This window comes from Triplophysa dalaica, chromosome 22 (genome assembly GCF_015846415.1).
Source record: "Triplophysa dalaica isolate WHDGS20190420 chromosome 22, ASM1584641v1, whole genome shotgun sequence".
Classification (NCBI taxonomy): Eukaryota; Metazoa; Chordata; class Actinopteri; order Cypriniformes; family Nemacheilidae; genus Triplophysa; species Triplophysa dalaica.
The window spans coordinates 1,175,083-1,195,324 of record NC_079563.1 but is presented as its reverse complement, the minus strand read 5'-3'; the positions used below and the strand labels follow the sequence as shown (position 1 = coordinate 1,195,324).

Genomic DNA, 20,242 nt, shown 5'->3' with positions numbered 1-20,242 from the left:
GAGTTACATCCTACAATTTGCATTTGTTATATTACATATTTTTGCTAATTTTATCACATCCTCACCTAGCCAAGCATGTCCGAGCCAAGAAAACAATGCATTAACTTTTCAGAAAAAGTAAGTTTATTTAGTTGGCATCAATACAAGATTCACAATGCAAAAGTGAGTCCCACTTATTAAAAAGAACAACTGGACGAATACAATTAAAACATATTTAACGAACGTGTCATTAATAGTTGTAATTCACCTATATTATAGATTCCTTTTAAGAGAGATGCTTGGTAACAAACCTTGCTTTATTAACTTTGTAGCGTAGTTTGTGTGGTAGGAGAACTGCCTTCTCACCGGTCTTTAGTTGGAAGGTGTCTCCTGATGTATTAGTTTCTGCTGGGACTTCAGGAATCGTTCCGTTCAACCCAGGCTGCCGCCTGCAATCCAGTGTTGTTTCCGACGATGTTTTAGCTCTATAACAATTGTTAATGCGCGATAGGCTGACCGCTGGATTGTTGTAGTGAGACATCTCTAATGCATCAGTTTCGTAAGTGAAGCTTCTGTTGCTCGGATAAACTGCACGGGTGCATGCGTTCGCTCCGTCATTGTATCTTAGTGGAGGATGACAATCCAATAAATGGATGCTTGACAATTTTGTGGTATTGACAGCGTTTTCCGGCCCAGAGTACGAGACCACATCGTATACTGAATTAATAGGATTTGTTCGGGCACACACGGGTCCGCAAGGATCGGAAAATAGACACTGCAACCGTTCATGCAATGGTATCAGAGTTCTGGGGACATGAAAACTTAGTGAACAACTATCGTTTGACATGCCCATTGGTAACTTAAACCCAACATTCCTACGATTATTCAGACTTGTGTTATGATGGTTAACTACAGAAAGCGCAATCTTTAATTGTTCATTTTCGCGCTGTAGCTCGAAGGCACGTGTCTCCAGGAGATATTCCTCCAGTCTCTTGCGCTGGCGCGATCTCTTCGCAGCTTCGTTATTGCGGTTCCGTTTGAGCCAGTAGTTGCAGTCTTTTTGCGCATCGGGAGTAAATTCTCGTTTGCGTCGCGTTCCAACATTTGCACGAAGGACTGGCACAGGGTACGACTGTCGCGCATTCTGTAGATCCTCGATACATGCAGATTCACCCAGCGTGGTGTAACAAGTTCCTGTAGACATATTAACCGGCAAGCTGTTAACCTTGGGACGCATGGAGCCGAAACTGTAGTGTGTATGCTACTTGTACCAAGCCAGCATCAGTTATTTGCAGGTTGTTTGCCAAAAAGAGCATTTATAGAAGATATATAATTCATTATTCTCGTCACGCCTTTTTTTAGGAAGCGACGTGAGAAAAAACGCCTACCTTAACAGATATTGGTCAACAATAAACATTTACAAAAAAAAAAACATTTACCTCACTCTCTTACTGTGTGCAGGGGTGTAAAACTGCAAACTGCTGTAGAGTTTAATTTAACCCTAATTAACCACATTATCCAGGTAATCAAGGTCTTCTGGATTACTAGAAAAGGCGACAACAAGCATTGCGTTTATAGGTTTATCATGCAGACTTGCAGTCATATTATAACTGAACTGAAAACAATAAAGCTTTTTTCCATTTATATATATGTTTTGTCTTTGTTGTGAAGACAGGAACTAACCATGATACTACATGTTGACATTGAGTCACTTTTTAAACACTTTTAAAATGTTATCCTGGTTTATACTGCAACATTGTTTGACCAAGTCACCGTACATCGACATTGTTGAGTGGTTGTTATTTTCCCCTGTAGTGCCCAATCTCCGCCAACAAACTTTGTTCATGTTCGTGTACCCAAACAAATTTACATTCTGTGTTGTACTCGTTGATGAATCGCCCGAGTTTCAGTAAACTGAATGTTTAGCTTATCCGCCGCGCACATACTGCACACAATAGATACTGAGAAAACGATCCTCTCCAACTGAATGAAAGCTGTGCACCTTTTGTGGACGCTAGATAAAGTGCCAACATCACAAAACTGTAACCGGTATGTTCGCGGCTGTGTGTGACACGGGACCTGATTGGCGGGATCGGTGGCTAATTGTGGCGGTTAATGTTCACATCATGCCAGGTCGCCCAAAATAAAACAAAGCATGGGAAACGGCTTCGCCGTGTTAGTTGCAGTGTGTGAAGTCCTATGTAACAAGCTAACGTTAACTAGAGTAGTAACGTTTTAATCGCTAACATAGCAGATTCATGAAAAAGTACATAGGTAATCAGCATTTTTTTAAGCAACTAATTTATTAATGAATCAGCATCAACTACATTATAGAGAATCACTTCATTTAAAGTGAATAAAATATCCTTCTAACTGGAGTTCAACAACCACTGATGAACTGAGCCGCATACCAGACTAATTGTGTTGCGCCCAATGCGCAGATGAGATGAACGTGGAGAGCAGGCATTGGGCCAAACCATTGTGAGAGGCAGAGGAGGGGGAACTCAACAGTTTCTAAATTTAAAACGCATTTTTGCTTTTGTATTTTCTACCAATTACACAATTAGATTAGATTTAAATAAATATATTTATGACAATAGCGAATTTAATTGATCGAGGGGGGGGACAACCCTCGGATAGAGGGGGACATGTCCCCTCCCTTCCCCCCCGGGATTTACGCCCATGCTAGAAATTTAAAGACAGTGCGGTCGAAGTTAGGTTGACATGTGGTATAACGGGACATACAGTAACATCTCGTTACATTACAAATCCTATATATGTAACAGAGTCAAGCCAGTGAAGTGCTGAGCAAGTATGTAAACCTCACTCCCCTGCCTCAAGGACTCTCTATTATAATGGTTGCCATCCACTAGATCGGGGGTTTTCAAACTGAGGTCTGAGGACCCAGAGGGCTTTTAGAAGGTTAAAGGAGGTTAAAGATTTCAGGGGGAAAGCGAAAAAGTTAAAAGTCTGGCTTACTGAACATCATTGTTGTCAACTCAACTTTATGAATATAGCACTTCTTAAAATTCTCATTGTTACAAAGCAGCTATACATGAGATATATTGACTATAAGCAAAACAATTAAAATGTATACCTGTAAAAACAAGAAAAAGGTGAAAACACGGAAGACAGACATACCCACATACAAACGCTCCACACACACAATATGCAGACGTACTAACTCACATAGACGAATGCGCACAAACACACACAGACAAGCACACAGACACGCATGCACAGTGTAAGCACACATTTAAGATAAAGGAGAGAGAAACACAGGCTATAAATTCCTATGTGCAATAATAATTATGCAAAACAATAAAATTCAAATTCTAAAGCAGAAGCTGCTGCCTCTGCAGAAGATCGACAGTGTTTGCAACTTCACCCTGCTCACTGTGGTAACCTTGGAACAATGAGACAATTCTGGCTGGAAGTAGAGAACTGTTCTCCACGCTTTGATGCAACAAGTACATCAGTTGTTGTTGGAAGTGTTCCTGGTTCCGGTTGATCTAACTAATGCAGCCTTAAACCCTCTGATTTATATTATGGAAATTATGGAAATATATTACGAAGTGTTTATCTGCTTGTTGTTTTTTCTCACTATATTTTTTCACACTCGTAGTGAAAGTTGCAACAGTACAAAACATTTGAACTGAAAATAGGCCCTGAATACAAACACTATACGTCCTAATAGTATTCATAAGTAAAATTAGTAGGTTTGTGACGCTCCACTGCATTAATAACATTACATACAAAATAATTAATGAATAAATACCTTAATGGAAAGAAGAGCTGTATTTTGATTTGTGTGACAGTTATTGGCCACAATGTTGTCTAGGCAACAACGGCCACTTCCACTTCCTGTTAGTATCACACAGTGTGTGCAATCTCTTTTGCCGTGCACTCAAAAGTACCTACTATTCCAACACAAAAACAGTCCCTTCCATTGGGGTATGGTATAAGTAGGCGAATTCAAATGCAGGGAGGGGCTTTCACACTGCAGGATCTATTTCAAAGGCTGCGTCCGAAATCGCATACTGTGACAGTACGTACTGAATTTGAATAAGTACCTAACTATCGGCCATCAAAACATTACGTTCTATATAGTATGAGTGGGAGTAGTATGGATACATTTCAGACATCCTGCGTCCGCCATGTTTTATGGTCAACAACCTACACGTGTTGATAATTTCACGAGAAATTAATTTATTGCCCCTCACATTAAAAACAGACGTCCGCCTTAAAGTTTACCGCTACTTTTATTTGATTTAGGCCTACCTTTGAAATTTGACCGTTGCTCATCTCCCGTGGCATCATGGGATAGAGAAGAGTCCATCTGAACAAATCTCAGTGGAAGTAGTAGACCATCCGAGAACAGTGTCAGAGAACAGTTGCCACTCTTCTTCAAAATGTTCTTAATACTCCTGTCAAAGTGCTCCCGCTCAAGTTGTAGACAAAATTGTTATTGGAATAATGACAGGATGTAATGCTTGACCATTTCTTATTTATAGAATCCTAATCTACCTTCTGAGTCTGAGTTGTACAGTTTACACACGACCCATATCCATAAAAAAGACATCCATAATAAACTTGATTGTGTCATAGAAAGAAAAAGAAAATTGAGAATGTCATTAAAACATTGCCACTCGGTCTCTGTAAGTAATTTATTCAACAAGCTATTGGTTAAAAGTGCAGTAAATATGTCAAATGCATTCTTGAACACATTTTTATTATTTCCAAGTATTATTACAGATGAGATCAATAACATCACAACATAACAGGCCTAAGAGCTATTTGCTATTAAGAAAACAAGATACATAATTATTTTAGCACTCACAATCACACACATGGTAAAATCCACATTAGGTGCACATACATTTAATTAATCAGGATCATTAAGCCATTTTAACAAAAATGTATCTTATATCTAAATTACATAATATGTTCATTTCTTTTAATTCATATGGGAATAATGTTTTCAATTTGAGTTTGATTTGAGTCTGGAAAAATTGTCCGAAGTGAGTGAGTGAGTGAGTGTGTGTGTGTGCCCTGCGATGGGTTGGCACTCCATCCAGGGTGTATCCTGCCTTAATGCCCGATGACTCCTGAGATAGGCGCAGGCTCCCGTGACCCGAGGTAGTTCGGATAAGCGGTAGAAAATGGAATGGAAATAACTTAAGTATGTGTGCAGCTAACATTCAATTCAATTCAATGTTAGCTGCACACATATTTCACAATTGAATTCAAGTTTATTTATATAGCGCTTTTCACAATGTGTATTGTTTCAAAGCAGCTTTACAGGGCAAACAGGAAAAACAGAAAAGTTAAAACACAGCACAGTGCATGGTATTTATACAACGAGTAAGATCATTCTAATAAATAATATCTAATTTCTAATTAAATAAATGAATGAATGAATGCAGTCTCCCGGTGTGCAGGCCAACACTTCCCTGCTGTGGCAAGGAACCCAAACTCCAATGATTGATTCTTTCCAGAAAAGGCCATCACAGAGGCTAGAGACTACGGAGACCGGGAGGGGACATGCGAGTTTCACTTAGCTTTGTCCTGGCCACGAAATATTAACTCGTGGGAACGTGATATTATGTTGTGTGATGGACGATGAAGTTATCTGTTCTTAGGTCTGTTCTGGTGGTTTCTTAATGTACAGTACCCCCTACTGGACAAATAAGTAAAATCAGGGGAGTAAAACTGCCTGGGGAGCAGAACTATGGAACGCGAACGGGGACAATACTCTTAACATGAAACGCGTGAGATTTGGATCGATCAATTTGTACGCGTAAATACGAATGTTATATTCTTGTGTTCGCGTCAGACCGTACACCAGCCAATAGCGTTGGTCTGTTTAAGATTATATTTGCATTTGTGATGCGATGGCATGTTGCTATATACGTATATAAACATCATACGACCATTTTTTGCGTCAGAGATGATGCGCTGTTAGGTAATCAAATACCTATGCAAACGTCACACGTAACATTTGTTCGCGAATTAGATCGTAATTGTACGTTGGCATGTATGTTCGTAAGCAAAGGTAGAAGTTCTGAGTGATACGTTGGTTGTGATGTCAGTCCTATGTCATGGGTTGTCATCTCATCTTTCGTCCCAGAATCCCCGTTTTAACTTTTAAACTGTGAAAGAACCTTTATGGACTGCATTGGATTGGCTTCCTCTTATCACACGTGGTGATTTTAAAATTACAAAGCATTATACAGCGTCATATTGCCTTACGTTTACTTTGAAATTTGCCCTGCACATTATATATAGACAGGCTTATGAAGAGATATACAGTATGGTGGTCAAAAGTCATACATCTGATTCTTAATACAGTACAGTGTGACCTGGAAAAACAATGACAGTGTGTGTGGTTTTGTGATAGTTGTTTAAGGGTTTAAAGTTGTCCTGATCCATTAAACTGTTCCTGGTCTTTGATTTTTCAGCACTTTATGCATGTTTGTCCAGCTGTGACTATACAATGTTAGATTCATCTTTACAGACTGACAACAAGCACTCGTACACAACTATTATATGTCAGTGTGTAAAGATCAACTCAACATCAGAGTTACTGCAGAAAAGAGATCAGACATGCAGAAGATACTGAACATCAAAGAACATGTGCAGGACCTGGAGGATTTCTCTGAAGATCGTTGTACAAGTTAAATGGCTCATAAAGAAAAAACTCTTTATGAAACTCTTTAAACAGTCAGACAACACAAAAACTATAATTGATAATCCATGTACATCATACAGTAGGCTATTATAAGAATAAGCAATATGTAAACTTTTGAACGGTTTGATTTTTTTATATATTCAGTTTTTATTCTGTTTTGTGTAATATATGTGAAATAATTTGTTCAGGGAAGTACTAAAATAAAAACAAATCTTTAAAATTACACTTATTTGAATAAATTAAATTTAAAAGTTTTTAGGATTTTGCAAGGTGTATGTAAACTTTCAACCACTGTGTATATTCCATATGATATCATAAAAGAAATGATGACTGAAAATTACACACTATCTTATTTAATTCTTATTTTTTAACATCAGAATCAGAAAGAGCTTTATTGCCGAGGATGTATGTTTGCACATAAAGGAATTTGTTTTGGTGACAGGAGCATCCAGTACACAGAAACTGCAACAACAGTACACAGAGACTATAACACAATAGAATACAGTACACAGATGATTTATATAAGGGCCTATGGGTATAAAAATAAGAAATACAATATAATAAACATAAGATTTAGACGTAGAGAGTAAAGCTATGTGTGTATGTAAATATACAAGTATAAACTAAGAATCAACTATTGTAATACAAGGTATGTGCTATGTACAGCAGAATTAAATATAATTTACAGAAAAAGTTAATAGAAAAAAATAGATGGTGTATAATCTGGAGGATATAATTAATATTGCACTTAAGTATGATTGAGTTATTAATTGCACGGTGGGTATAAAACATTGAACTGTTCAAGAGGTAGATGGCCTGAGGGAAGAAGCTGTTTTTGTGTCTGGTTGTTTTGGAGTTCAGTGCTCTGTAGCGCTGATGAACAGCACTGGCACCACTGCTGCCAGTGCTGTTCATGATTGAAGAAGCTGGAAGTTTTTAAGATAATGCCTGGAAAGGTTGTCCTTTTAGGGCTGTTCATCTCTGCTTGAGTCAGTACAAAGGTCTCTTTAATGTCCTTTGGTATTCTAACCATGCCTTTAATTGCTCCCTTATCCACATATGTGCATATAATGGTTTATATAATGTGGACATAATGGTTACATTGTAGCATGCAAAACATAGTTTAAACCCTTTTCAATAAATACATTTTATTTGATAAAAATCGTCTTTAAAATTCTGTATTAAAACGTATACAAGACATAAGTGATGTTATAGGCTGTAATATGTGTGTGCAGTGACCTTTAAGTTGTATATAAAAACGTAAATATATGTAAGTTATACACCATACAACACCGGATAGAATATAAATATATGTATTGCACAAAAGAAGCAAATAAATAACAGCGATATATAATTGGTGATTTGAAGTTATTTATTGACCTCAAATTGTCAGCAGTTCAACCAAAACATAAAGATTAGTATGTCACGTTTCTAAATAAGAGTCAAAATATTACACGCTCAAAAATGACCTGTTGACACGACAAAAACGTTCGTTTAAACAAAACACGGCCAAAAAGATCGCGTTATGGCGATACAAACGATCGTGTCTTCAAATAACACGCCCAAAAACTTCGTGTTAAGACGAAAGAAACGTTCGCGTTTACACAAATTTCACGCGTTTTATGTTAAGAGTATTGTCCCCGTTCGCGTTCCATAAGAAACGAGAGTCCAAATTTCACGCGTTACGCGTTATACATATTGTCCCCGTTCGCGTTCCATACCTGCTTGGGGCGTAACGAGATACTCCTCGCTGCAGCCTGCAGCCATGTTGACGTCATGCATGCTTTTGCGCGCGTGTTCCTTAACGATATGTGGTCAAGCATTCGTTACTGCGCATGTGTTTCATGTTTACCTTACGAGGTGATGTTTTCACATATTTTTATGTAATGAATGTTTAAACTCAGATCTCGGATATTATATTCGAGATCAATACATTCCTGACAATCACGCGGCGTCGGGGCATACTAAAGATACCCAAAACAATTTGATTTAAATGTATTAAATAAGTTTACAAAAAGACTTTCTTGATGTCATTTCGTGCTATAAAACTTTAATTCTGGGTTTGAGGTCGGGAATTCCCGAAATCCTTGTTGTCTTGAACAATCCGTTAATAGTGCAAGTGCCTCTTAAACAAGGCAAGGCAAGTTTTATATAGCACATTTCATACACAAGGGCAATTCAAAGTACTTTACATAAAATGATTGACGAAGAGAAATAAGACGTATCTTTAAAATGCTAATTATTTGATCACAAATTAGATTTAAAGAAAGAATTAAACAGCAATAAAATTGATTAAAATATGAGAAAAAGAGAAGAACAATAGAAAAATAAATTAGAAATAGAAGTGTAGTTGATGTACACCAGCAGTAGTCAGGTAAATGCACAGCTAAACAAAACTAATTATAAAAAACGTTAAAAAAATTTAAAAGCTCTTATATTTTCAAGTCTTAATTTGTTTAAGGGCTCTTTTTTAAACATATTAATAAGAAATAGTGGTGGGCCGTTAACGGCGTTAACGTGCTGCGTTAATGTGAGACTCTTATCGCACGATAAAAATAATGTCGCCGTTAATCTATTCTCAAAGTTGGGTTGGGAGCTGGGTCTATACTACGCAAGCTATGATGACTTTCACCTTGATATTTTAGCGCGGATGTATACCTAGCTGAATTGCACTGTACCGTCGAGAACGAGATTTTTCAACTCGCGTGATTAGCGCAATTCGCGTCATTCGCGCCGCCTCATCATCTCATGACCAGGGCTTCATTCGCGCGATTCGCGCCGCAAGTAGATCTATAACGTCTTTGCATTGAATTAACATGTAAATCACTCGCGCTTGACGCGCCTTTCGCGTTTGGTCTGAACACAACATAACGTTACTGTGAAATTACCACATCAAACGTGACGTGCTAACATGCAAATCACTCGCGCTTGACGCGCCTTTCGCGTTTGGTCTGAACACAACATAACGTTACTGTGAAATTACCACATCAATCGTGACGTGCTAACATGCATGCAGCTTTGAAGCCGCCGGGTTGCTTCAGGGAAAATTTATTTTTAAGAAGCTTCCCAATGGAAACAACGACAAGACTAAGGTTGTTTGCACCTTGTGTAATCCGGAATTGGTTTAAAAAAACTTTCTCTCAACTGGTAGTGGTCTAGCTTTAGTTGAAACCAGTAAATTTGTATTGGCACCTAATGTATTATGGCTCCAGTATGACATATCGCTTGTTGCTCCCTAACTCTTTGTAAATTGCTTTGGAGAAAAGCGTCTGCTAAATGACTAAATGTAAATGTACTGTAGGAGCTCTTCCAGTCTCAAGTACCACCTAAACGCAAAGCATCACTTAGCTAATGTGGAATTAGACACAAGTACATCTTTTTCCATTCCATTCCATTTTCTACCGCTTATCCGAACTACCTCGGGTCACGGGGAGCCTGCGCCTATCTCAGGAGTCATCGGGCATCAAGGCACAAGTACATCTTATTGAACATAATTTATTTTCATCACTTATTATAGTAGAACAGCTTTCTCAAGCAGTTTGTGATGCATTTTAGAAACAGGAGATGAGCCCCTGGTCTAATGCGCCACCTGGCTTGAGACACCCGTTCTCAAAGACTTACTTTTAGTCATTATTTGGGTAGCACACATATTCTGAATGCCTTCGGCAGAATTCAAATGAGCCATTTTAATCTAGATTAATTCCAAGATTAATCTAGATTAAAAAAAATCTATGCCCGCCAGTAAAAAGACACCATGCAATTTCAAATTTGAACACGTATCACAAAATTTTGTTTTGTGTTTAGTTTTGTAAGTCACATCCTCTGTGACTATGACAAACACATCACATCACAAATCCGTTAATAAAAAGACACAATTGTTAAGAAACCATAAATATGCTCAATGACTTAGTGACATTGAAGTCGAATCCATCGATGTTGTTTGAACATGTTCGCGTATACAGCAGTAAACAAACGTCCTCTGAATGGCGCATGCGGTTTAAAGGCATGCAGTACGTCACGTTGCGCATGCGCACTTGTACATGCTGATGTCGAAATGCAGACGTCACCGCGCTACAGTCTGCAGCGGGGACCACCTGAAAGATGGCCAGTGCAAAGTCTCAGCAACACATCCTGCGCTTTGTACACGTTCGTTTACGCTACCCATGTTTACCATAGTGCTCTATGTATGGGCCCTGATCAATAATTTCATCCACTCGTTTCATTCGCCATGGTTAAATGTTGTTAATACTATTACTGAGTAACCGCAACAGTTCTCATGTTTAATGCACGCGTTTTTCTGTCTTTATGTGCGCTCATCAATGATTTAATACACTCGTCTCATTCGTTTTGGTAAAGTTGATGTTTTAAATGATGATGGTGCGGGTAAGGTTCACAACAGATCTCGCGTGATACACGTTTTCTCTTTCGTTTTTACCACAGCGTTCTATGTATGTTCGCTGATGAATGATTTAATCAACTCGTCTTCTCATTTGCTCCGGTTAAACGTTGTTCATGTTAGAAAGAAGACCAGTCCCAACGAATGTAAGCTCCCGTGTTGAAATATTAACAGCTGGGTCATGTATGTTTTGATGCTGGTTTCACCATCTTAAACAAGCATATGACAATCTTAAACCAGCATCAAAACATGAAGTTTTATGCATCCAACAATTGTAGCGAAGTATTTAAGTTTGGAAGCAAAGTTATCTTTATAATATCATATTTACTTTTTATATAACAAAGTTTAAATGGTATTTACACATAAATGTATAGACAGATATGTATTTTTGAATGGGGTCCTTTTCAAAAATTTCAATTTATTAGGGGGTTCTTGACATCAAAATTTGAAGACCCCTGCATTTGATAACATCCCACACGAGAATGTCAGGCACTTCCTGTCAGAGTTTCATATCAAGGCTCGTATTGTAGACATCACCAGGGACAGTCAAACCTTCGTTTGAGTGCAGTCCTTTGAAAAGGATTTCCCTTCTGGTGGGACTATAATATAATTAAGGATTTCTCTCTGCTTCTGTCCATTTACATTTAGGCATTTGGCAGATAAGCGACTTACATTGCTTTTTCCTATACATTTTACATAGGTATTTGCAATCCCCTGGGATCGAACCCACAACCTAACGCAATGCTCTTACCACTGAGCTACAGGAAAGCTGTCCATTCCAGCTTAATTAGTTTTACTCTCTTTTATCCAGTTTAAAGAACTCTTGTCACCTTTTCAGATGTATTTAGCCAGCTCTTTTACATCAGCTGGGCTTAGGTTATACCCATAGGGGACAATGGCTTTTTTCACTCGGTCGCTCCAAGATGCACATAGGATTACGGTCAACAATGCGAGTCAAATTATTAGAACCCTACGTCATACTTTGACTAGCAAAATGGAGTGGCGCTTCAAGCTAAATGTTTTAAGCTACATTCACAAATATGGCTAAAAGACAAATAAACTTTTATCAGGTTTGATCACAAAGGCACTCAGTTGTGCTGTCGGTTCGCTTAAGTTTTCTTACTAAACACATCGCTTGGTAAAAAATTACCAAACTTACACTGAGAGCAGAAGTGGCTACTGGTTGAGATTTTAGCAGAAGTATGTCATGGCCCATATAGCCCACTACACATAATGAATAATCTCAAAACGTGTTAAGCATAAAAACCTACTGATCACACAGTTTTTAGTGGCAGTGCTGAGTGCTATACATGACACAAAATTTGCCTCTGGCAACCCAAGTTCGAATATGGGTCTTCTGTTGATCTCATCTTTTTTATGTCCTCCTCATTTGCAACACAGTCAAATGCAATAAAAATAACAATAAAAAGAGCTCTTATTAATTTTTGTGTTTATATGCATGTATCATTTTAAGTATCTAGTGAATAGAATGAAGCACACATTTTGGCATTTGTCACAATCTTGACATGTAATGACTGTGCATAATTTGCATTGACCACAAGGTGTGGTGTGCATTCAAAGCCTTGAGAATTGAACCACTTTTTCACATATTTGGCTAAAAATCTTCAAAATTTGAAGTTCATAGCTTCATGAAGCTTCATCTCGCCAACAACAGATGGAGACAGGTGGAGACTCACAGACATAATTTGTTTCCATAAAAAACAACAGTTTCCATTATTACCATTAAACTCATATTTTATCAGGGAATGCTGTGTTTATTAGATTACAGCCAATAAACATAAAATAACTGTGTTATCAACTCAAGTCAGATTTTCATTCTCATATTATTTAATATGTAATGCATATTCTGAGTACTGGAAGTTTGCAATGTACAAAGCAGAATTACATATGTAACTGCATTGTTTTAATTGCAATAGCAAGGAAAATGTTTTTCCTATTTCTAGATTTCCAGCTTCAATTTAATATAACTAAACGTTGAAAAAGGCACACAGATGTATATTATGTACATACAAACCCACAGAGTATCCAATGCCTTTAATGAACATTAATAAAATCTGGATGAAAAGCAGATATCTGGTTGGTAAGACTTTGAAGTAATGGCTAAATAAAATATCAGCAAATAAGACAAAACACTTACAACACTTAAAGAAATAGTTTGCTCAAATATAAAAATTCTACTCATTTCCTTACCTTCAAGTTGTCCCAAATCTGTTGAAATTTCTTTGTTCTGATTAATACAGAGAAAGATATTTGGAAGAATGCTTATAACCAACTTTTAACCATTCTGTTAAACACAAAGTATAATATTTTGAAGAATGTAGGACAGCAAACAGTTCTGGGGTACTTTCTAAAACTATTGCAATTTTTCCTACTGTTATCATCAATGAACTGTTTGATTACAAGCATTAATACAAATATCTTTCTCTGTGTTTAACCAAACAAAGACATTTATACAGGTTTGGAACAACTAGAGTGAGTAATCATGACAGAATTTTTCATTTTGGGGTGAACAATCCCTTTAAAGCGAATCGATAACATAAATTACACATTTTTACAATAGGCATTCAATGTTCAATAAGCAAAACAAATGTATGGCATCAGCAATCACATCTTTCATAGTTCCTTACTGTGATCCATAGTGCAGTTTTCATTATGCACATTATTTTCTCAAGCATGAAGTCAGGTGATTCTTGTCTAAACTGTTCACCACAAATTAAGATTAGATTAAAAACTAGTCTTTTTATTTGCTTAATGAAACAATTATGAGATGTTGCATTAAGAAATGTGTCCACTAAGATGATGACAATGTCATCTGTATATTAATAGGTGGTTCCCAGCAAAATCCTTAAAGATGTTCTATTTTGCACAGCAACAATAAGAACATAAATTCTTCTGAACAGCTTTGCAACAATACATACTGTATACACAGTCCTTTGGTGAACAGGTGAAAGCCAGATTCTTCATCACAGACAACAAAAAAATGGGAGTTCAAGGGTGAAGCTGGGATTACTGTCCAAACAGCAGCATGTTTTCTTGCGTCGGCTGCCAAAAAATTACCTATAAATAACATTATGTGTCATTTACCAGTTTCCCTTCACTTTTAGAACTTGCACAAAAAGCTATTTAAAATGTGCATTTCACAGAATTGTTTTCTTATTTTATTCATAAGGTGCCTATGCCTCCAAGTTGATCTCGTTATCCTCTGTGTGTGGACTGTCATTGTCTCCCAATAGCTCTGTCTCAGGAACAGACAAGTCCTCACTGTGCAGACCATTTTGAGAGGCTCCATCAGCTAAATCGTCCACGGCTGCCTTTTGGTCTTCATTCATAAAAGCTGCCTTCTCTGTACCAGATCCGTTGGAGGGGGCTGTAGTGACATAGCCTGTGCTGGTGGAGCCACTTCCACTATGATGCGATCCAGCCTTGGCAACCATCTGTGGGTGCAACTGATGTGGAGGCATCTGCATTGGGATCTGCATGGGGTAGAAGTTTTGCAGATAAGAATATGCTGGTACTGGCTGGTAGCCATTGACTGGAATGTAGAGCTGAGGTGGTACCATGTGGCGCATCTGGCCCTTCATAGGCATAAACTGAGGCTGAGGAAAAGGGGACATCTTTTTGGGACTAATGTAGCGGGCGTTACTGATGTTACTGACAGGGCTTGTGCTTAGGGAGCTGGTCTGAGTGGTGTTGCTCGCCCCTGAGGTCTGTGCTGAACTGTTGTAGTTGGACAAGCTCTCCCAGGTGCGCAAACGTGCATGTATATCTTTGAACCGTGGCCTTCGTGCTGGGAACTCAGTCCAGCACTCTAACATTAGTGTGTAAATCCAGGCTGGACAGTCATCAGGGCAGGATAGCACTTGTCTGTTGCGTATCATCTCAATCACATCTTGGTTAGAATGGCCACAGTAAGGCTGAAGGCCATAGCTAAAAATTTCCCACAAAACCACTCCATAGGACCAAATGTCTGAATCAGTGGAAAACTTGCCGTACAGTATGGCTTCTGGGGACATCCAACGAATAGGGAACGGACTAGTGCCCATCAACTTGTAGTAGTCAGCAGAGTATACCTCTCTAAACAGCCCAAGTTCCAAGATTTTTACATTTAGCTTATCACAGACCAGGATGTTGCGAGTAGCCAGATCTTTGTGTACCATGTGGTGACTGGAAAGATACTCCATTCCAGCTGCTATTTGTGTTACAATGTGTAAGAAGTCGGCTTGCTCGAGGGTGGATTTCACTGTCCTATCGTCATCTGAACTGCCGACATCTGAGTGTGGGGACCGCATGACCAGAAATTCATGAAGGTCACCATGGCCTGAATAGCTGAAGATCATGCTCATGGGTTGTTCTTTAGTTATCACGCCTAAAAGGCAGACGATATTGGGGTGCTGTAGGCGGGAACGGAGCATGGCCTCATGGCGGAATTCTTCACGCAGGGTACCCTCATCTTTGTCTTTTACTGTCTTTATGGCAACCACCTGGGTCTGTTCACCTGGGGCTGTACCATAAAGGTGACCTTTGTAGACTTTGCCAAAACAGTCCTCTCCAAGCTCTTCCATAAATCGAACAGCAGACAGATTGATTTCTCTGAGCTTTGGCTATGAATGTAATAAAATAAACCAATAATCAAAATTTGCTTTGACAGTAAAATAACATAATGTATATGAACTTTGAATGAAAAAGCTAAAAGGATAACAGATGAAAATACCTGATGCTTATGCTGATTTAGAAGAGGTAGCTCCATTTCTTGACTTGGTGAGGCGGTAAGTTGTCCGCTAATAGGTGTGTCGGCTGCCTCCTTTTGCTTGTTGCGACACATGCACACTAAGAAGAATAAGCAGGCGATAACTAAAGGTGTAGCTATGCTTGGAATTAGAATATACAGTATCTCCTTCTTCATTTTCTCTGGTGGCTCTAAAAAGAAAATACATGTTGCACATTTAGTATCATTTTACACTGGATAAATATATTGGAATACAACCTTTTTTTATTATTTATTTAGCACTCTCGAGTAAATGATACTCACTGCAGGGCTGAATGTCACAGACATCAACTCTAACATTAGGGTCCAAGGTGAAACACCAAGGGCTCTCCATTTGCCCACCAGGATTCCTGCAGAAATTGTGACCTGCTCCGAGTTCAGGGTACTCAGTAGGGGTCAGGTAGTGAGTGTGTGGATACTGTGTACTCCAGGGTTGGCACTGGTAGCCTGATTTTGTGACACTGACTTTGCCCCTGTAGTTAGCGCCACTTCCATTGTAACAGCTGTGATCTGGGGGTGAATCTTTAATAGAGATTGACAGTTTTTAGGTCTGGTCTGTATATTTTGAAATAGTAAGACAAACAGGATAAATAAAATCTTATTTTACAGTCAAACTAGAATACTATCATTGATTCATTGATTGAACAGAGTAGGCTACCACCTATTCAACACCATGGAAAAACTATGTGTATTTAATTATTTTATTTATGTTATTGTTTTGTAAACGTATAACTATTATTACTGATGTAGCAGAGTTGTAATAAGATGGAATAATAGTAGCCTGTTTCTGCTCTGCATTTTGACACACGGCTGTCCAATGATAAATAAACATTAATGTATACAACTATATTAAAATTGCACATACAATCCGAAATTCTGTTTTTATTAAACATTTATAAAATGTCAATTTGTATTACAGACCACTTACATGCTATATATACCACAGTTTAAGAACCACTGAACAAGGTAATGTTAAATAATTTTTAGGTAAACCAAAATAGGGCTTTCTTACTCTTCTTTCCGTTTAAAGCCTGTTATGCATGCAATTGTCAGTATGTTATATCTTGACTTTAGCCTTTATTTGGTTAACCTACATTGAGATGGCACGCCAATACGAATGCAGCTGGCTGCTTCGGGTGAGCCAGGTTGAGGAAGCAAGTTGCATGCGGGCAGTTCGAGCTGCATGAGGATTAGAGGGTTGGAGCGTGCAATAGTATACTCGGCATGACACAAGTCATTCTCCAAAGCCTCACACTCATCACGGCAGAGCTGGCGCTTCCATGGACCTCTTGTGCCCTCCTCGCACAGCGGGAAGACATAATAGCAGAAGGAAGGAATGGCAAACTCTGAGCACTGGTCTGAAAGCTGGGTAGAGGTGCCAATCATGGTGAAGGCCGCTGGATGACAAACCGATGATAAATAACAGAAAACAGATTTTTTTGTGTATTTTTAAACACCATGTATGTGTGTTTAACCAGGAAAGATGCTCACCGGTGATGCGGTTTTCGCTTTCTCCTTGCATCTGCAGGGACTCCACATAAATACTTCTGTTGCCTATGAATCGAGCACAAGCAATGCCTCTGTACGGCTGGCAGAAGTCCTTTTCAAGCGTTCTAAAAAAAGATAAGAAGAGCAAAGATGATGAATACCACCAATTACCCTCTCTTCAAAGCCTTTGTGAAATGCAGATAATCACATCTGTGACTGCATAGTCCATATTATTGCAACAAGTTGTTTCCCTGTTTAGCAAGTAGCAACCATAACAGCTCACAATGAGTAAAAGTAGGGATGAACCGAAATGTAAATTTCGTCCGAAAACCATAACTCTTTAAAGTAGCAATTAATTAAAAATACAATTTTAACCCGAGCTTTTGTAATTTAAGAGGGAATCGTATTCACGCGAACATCATGCAAGTGTCAGAACTGAAACGCCCTTGTTACTGAGATTACAACTGTTATTGACACCAGGCCCAGCGAGTAACAAAAGTGGCGCAGAACCAGATAAAGCAAGCAAGCAATAAACAAATATGTCGTTAAAGATAGCTAAATATCACTGGTTGTGAAAGAATACAGCCACTGCATACCAAACCTTCCTTCGGATTTCAACAATGCAAAGGTAGACACTGGATTTGTGGAGAGACTCAACTCAACTCAACTCAACTCAACTTTATTTATATGGCGCTTTTTACAATTTTCATTGTTACAAAGCGAATCCAAGTATGAATTCGAAAGCAGCCCCCCCGGCCAGGCAGATGGTGCAAAACAATATGCAAACGGTGGTGAGGAACCCAAAACTCCCATCGAGAAAAAAAACCTCAGGCGAACCCAGGCCCAACCAGGGGATTCCAGTTCCCCTCTGGCAAAAGCTGCTGCCTCTGCACAAGCTCAACAATGCTTGCACAACAAGGCTTAATAAAATATAAAATTAAGGATTTAAGATTATCATTAACAATCTAATAGCATTTTAAATGTTGTAGGAAAAAAAAAAGTTGTTGCGTCCTTTATCCAGCTCTATCCTCTTAGCTCTTTTCAGGTCACCGCTTCCCATTCTCAGCTCTGCCATCAGGTCTGGGCATGAACTGAATCCTGCGGTAACCTTGGAACAAAGAGAAAAGACTGGCTGAGAGTAGAGTACTGTTCTGCACTCTTTGATGCAACAGGTACATCATTTGTTGTTGGATGTGTTCCTGGTTCCGGTTGATCTAAATAATGCAGCCTAAATCCTCTGAGGATTAATATTATGGAGGTATAGTGTAATTTAATTTAGTCATTTGGGAGACGATTTTATCCAAAGCGACTTACAGTGCACTTATTACAGGGACAACCCCCTGGAGCAACGTGGAGTAAAGTGTCTTGCTCAAGGACACACTGGTGGTGGCTGATGGGATCGAACCAGCAACCTTTGATTTACCAGTTCAGTGGTTTAACCCACTAGACCACCATCCCCATCCCCATCCCATATGCAAGATTAAAAAAATAAGTCTTTAGTCTAGATTTAAACTGACAGAGTGTGTCTGCCTCCCGGACCGTGCAGGGAAGAATATTCCAAAGTTTAGGCGCTAGATAAGAAAATGATCTACCACCTGCACTCGATTTTGAAATTCTAGGTATTACCAACTGACAGGACGCCTGAGAGCGTAATGTACGTGGAGGTCTGTAATACAATAGAGACTAAAATGTAATATTGGATCCGATAGGAATGGCCCACCAATCTTATGCGAGTAAAGAATCTGATTTATTAAACAGGGCAAATCAGCGTCAGAGCACAATTCCCGAAAGTGCTCATTGGAGTAGAAATGTCTGGGAGTGGTTCTCTGACAAGCACGGCAGAGCTGGAGTGAATAGAATATTTGGGCTGCACTTGGGGTAGCCAATTAGATGTCTGGGGTGTCCAGTGGCAGTGTTAATACAGTCGTTTGAATTTTTAAATGAATACTTGAGAATATTTTTATAATGCAAGAACCTATTTATGGTGTGGTTTGAATGTTTGGTTATATTGCCCTAAATTATCATGTTCTTAAAGGAAAAGTTCAGCCCAAAATGGTCCCACAAAATTACTATGGTTTAGTCAATGGGGATACATTTTTGGATGAAAAGCCAACACTTGGGTCACCAAAAACAAAAAAAGTCTAAAAAGTTTGGTCTTGATACAACAATTGTTTAGGCGTCTGTGAGTTTTTTTAGTAGAGATACCAATAATATCCACTAGAGGGCCCTATACGCTTCCATTGGTTTTAACACTAAATCTGAAATTTGATCACAGATGCTTTTTTCACTTTTTTACTTTTCCAATTACCAGACACAATGGAAAAAAAACACAAGAGCACAGGAACATGTAAACAAAACAAGAATTTTTTACGAAACTATATTATTGATGCACACTCATTTATGAATCAATTACTCTTCCTACATAAAATATTCTATAAAACACTGATCAAATGTTTTTTTCTGGAGTCTAAGATCTTTCCAAGGCTTTGGACATGTTTGTCATGATAGGATAAGAATTCACATGCAAAGTATTGAAGTAAATGTAAGCGGTCCGTAAGTAGTACTTCTATATGATACACACTCTTGTCATTTATTGTCAGTTTCTAAGTGAAAAGGTCACAAATGGTGGCAAGATTCCCAAGTCCCAACAGCTCAGAGAAATACCTAGGAAAGCATTATTCAAAGGGAAGGAACGTCATAAAGTAAAACTTTCAGGGGAGCCAGTTGCTGTCATCTTTTATGAAACTCCCGATGTAAAGGAAAGATTACAATTTTAAAACATGCAAGACATTTAAAAACAAGAATCAAATTGATTTATTTTTAAGTGGATTTTTTGTTGTTGTAAATGAGTAGAGTTAGGGGATGTTAGCAGATAAAAGAAGACATATCATACTATAAACAT

At 38.4% G+C, this 20,242-nt stretch overlaps 1 protein-coding gene across 1 annotated transcript in view; it reads right to left on the bottom strand.

Moving 5' to 3' along the window:
- Positions 1-13,104: 13,104 nt before the first annotated feature.
- ror2 (receptor tyrosine kinase-like orphan receptor 2) overlaps positions 13,105-20,242 on the bottom strand; it is a 100,317-nt gene continuing 93,179 nt past the window's right edge. Inside the window, exons 5-9 of the mRNA XM_056736476.1 lie at positions 17,344-17,465; positions 16,947-17,249; positions 16,117-16,374; positions 15,799-16,004; positions 13,105-15,688 (exon numbers count right to left, since the gene is read on the bottom strand). Of these exons, the coding sequence (XP_056592454.1) occupies positions 14,261-15,688; positions 15,799-16,004; positions 16,117-16,374; positions 16,947-17,249; positions 17,344-17,465 (2,317 nt within the window). The 3' untranslated portion in view covers positions 13,105-14,260. The remainder of the gene's footprint in view (positions 15,689-15,798; positions 16,005-16,116; positions 16,375-16,946; positions 17,250-17,343; positions 17,466-20,242) is intronic.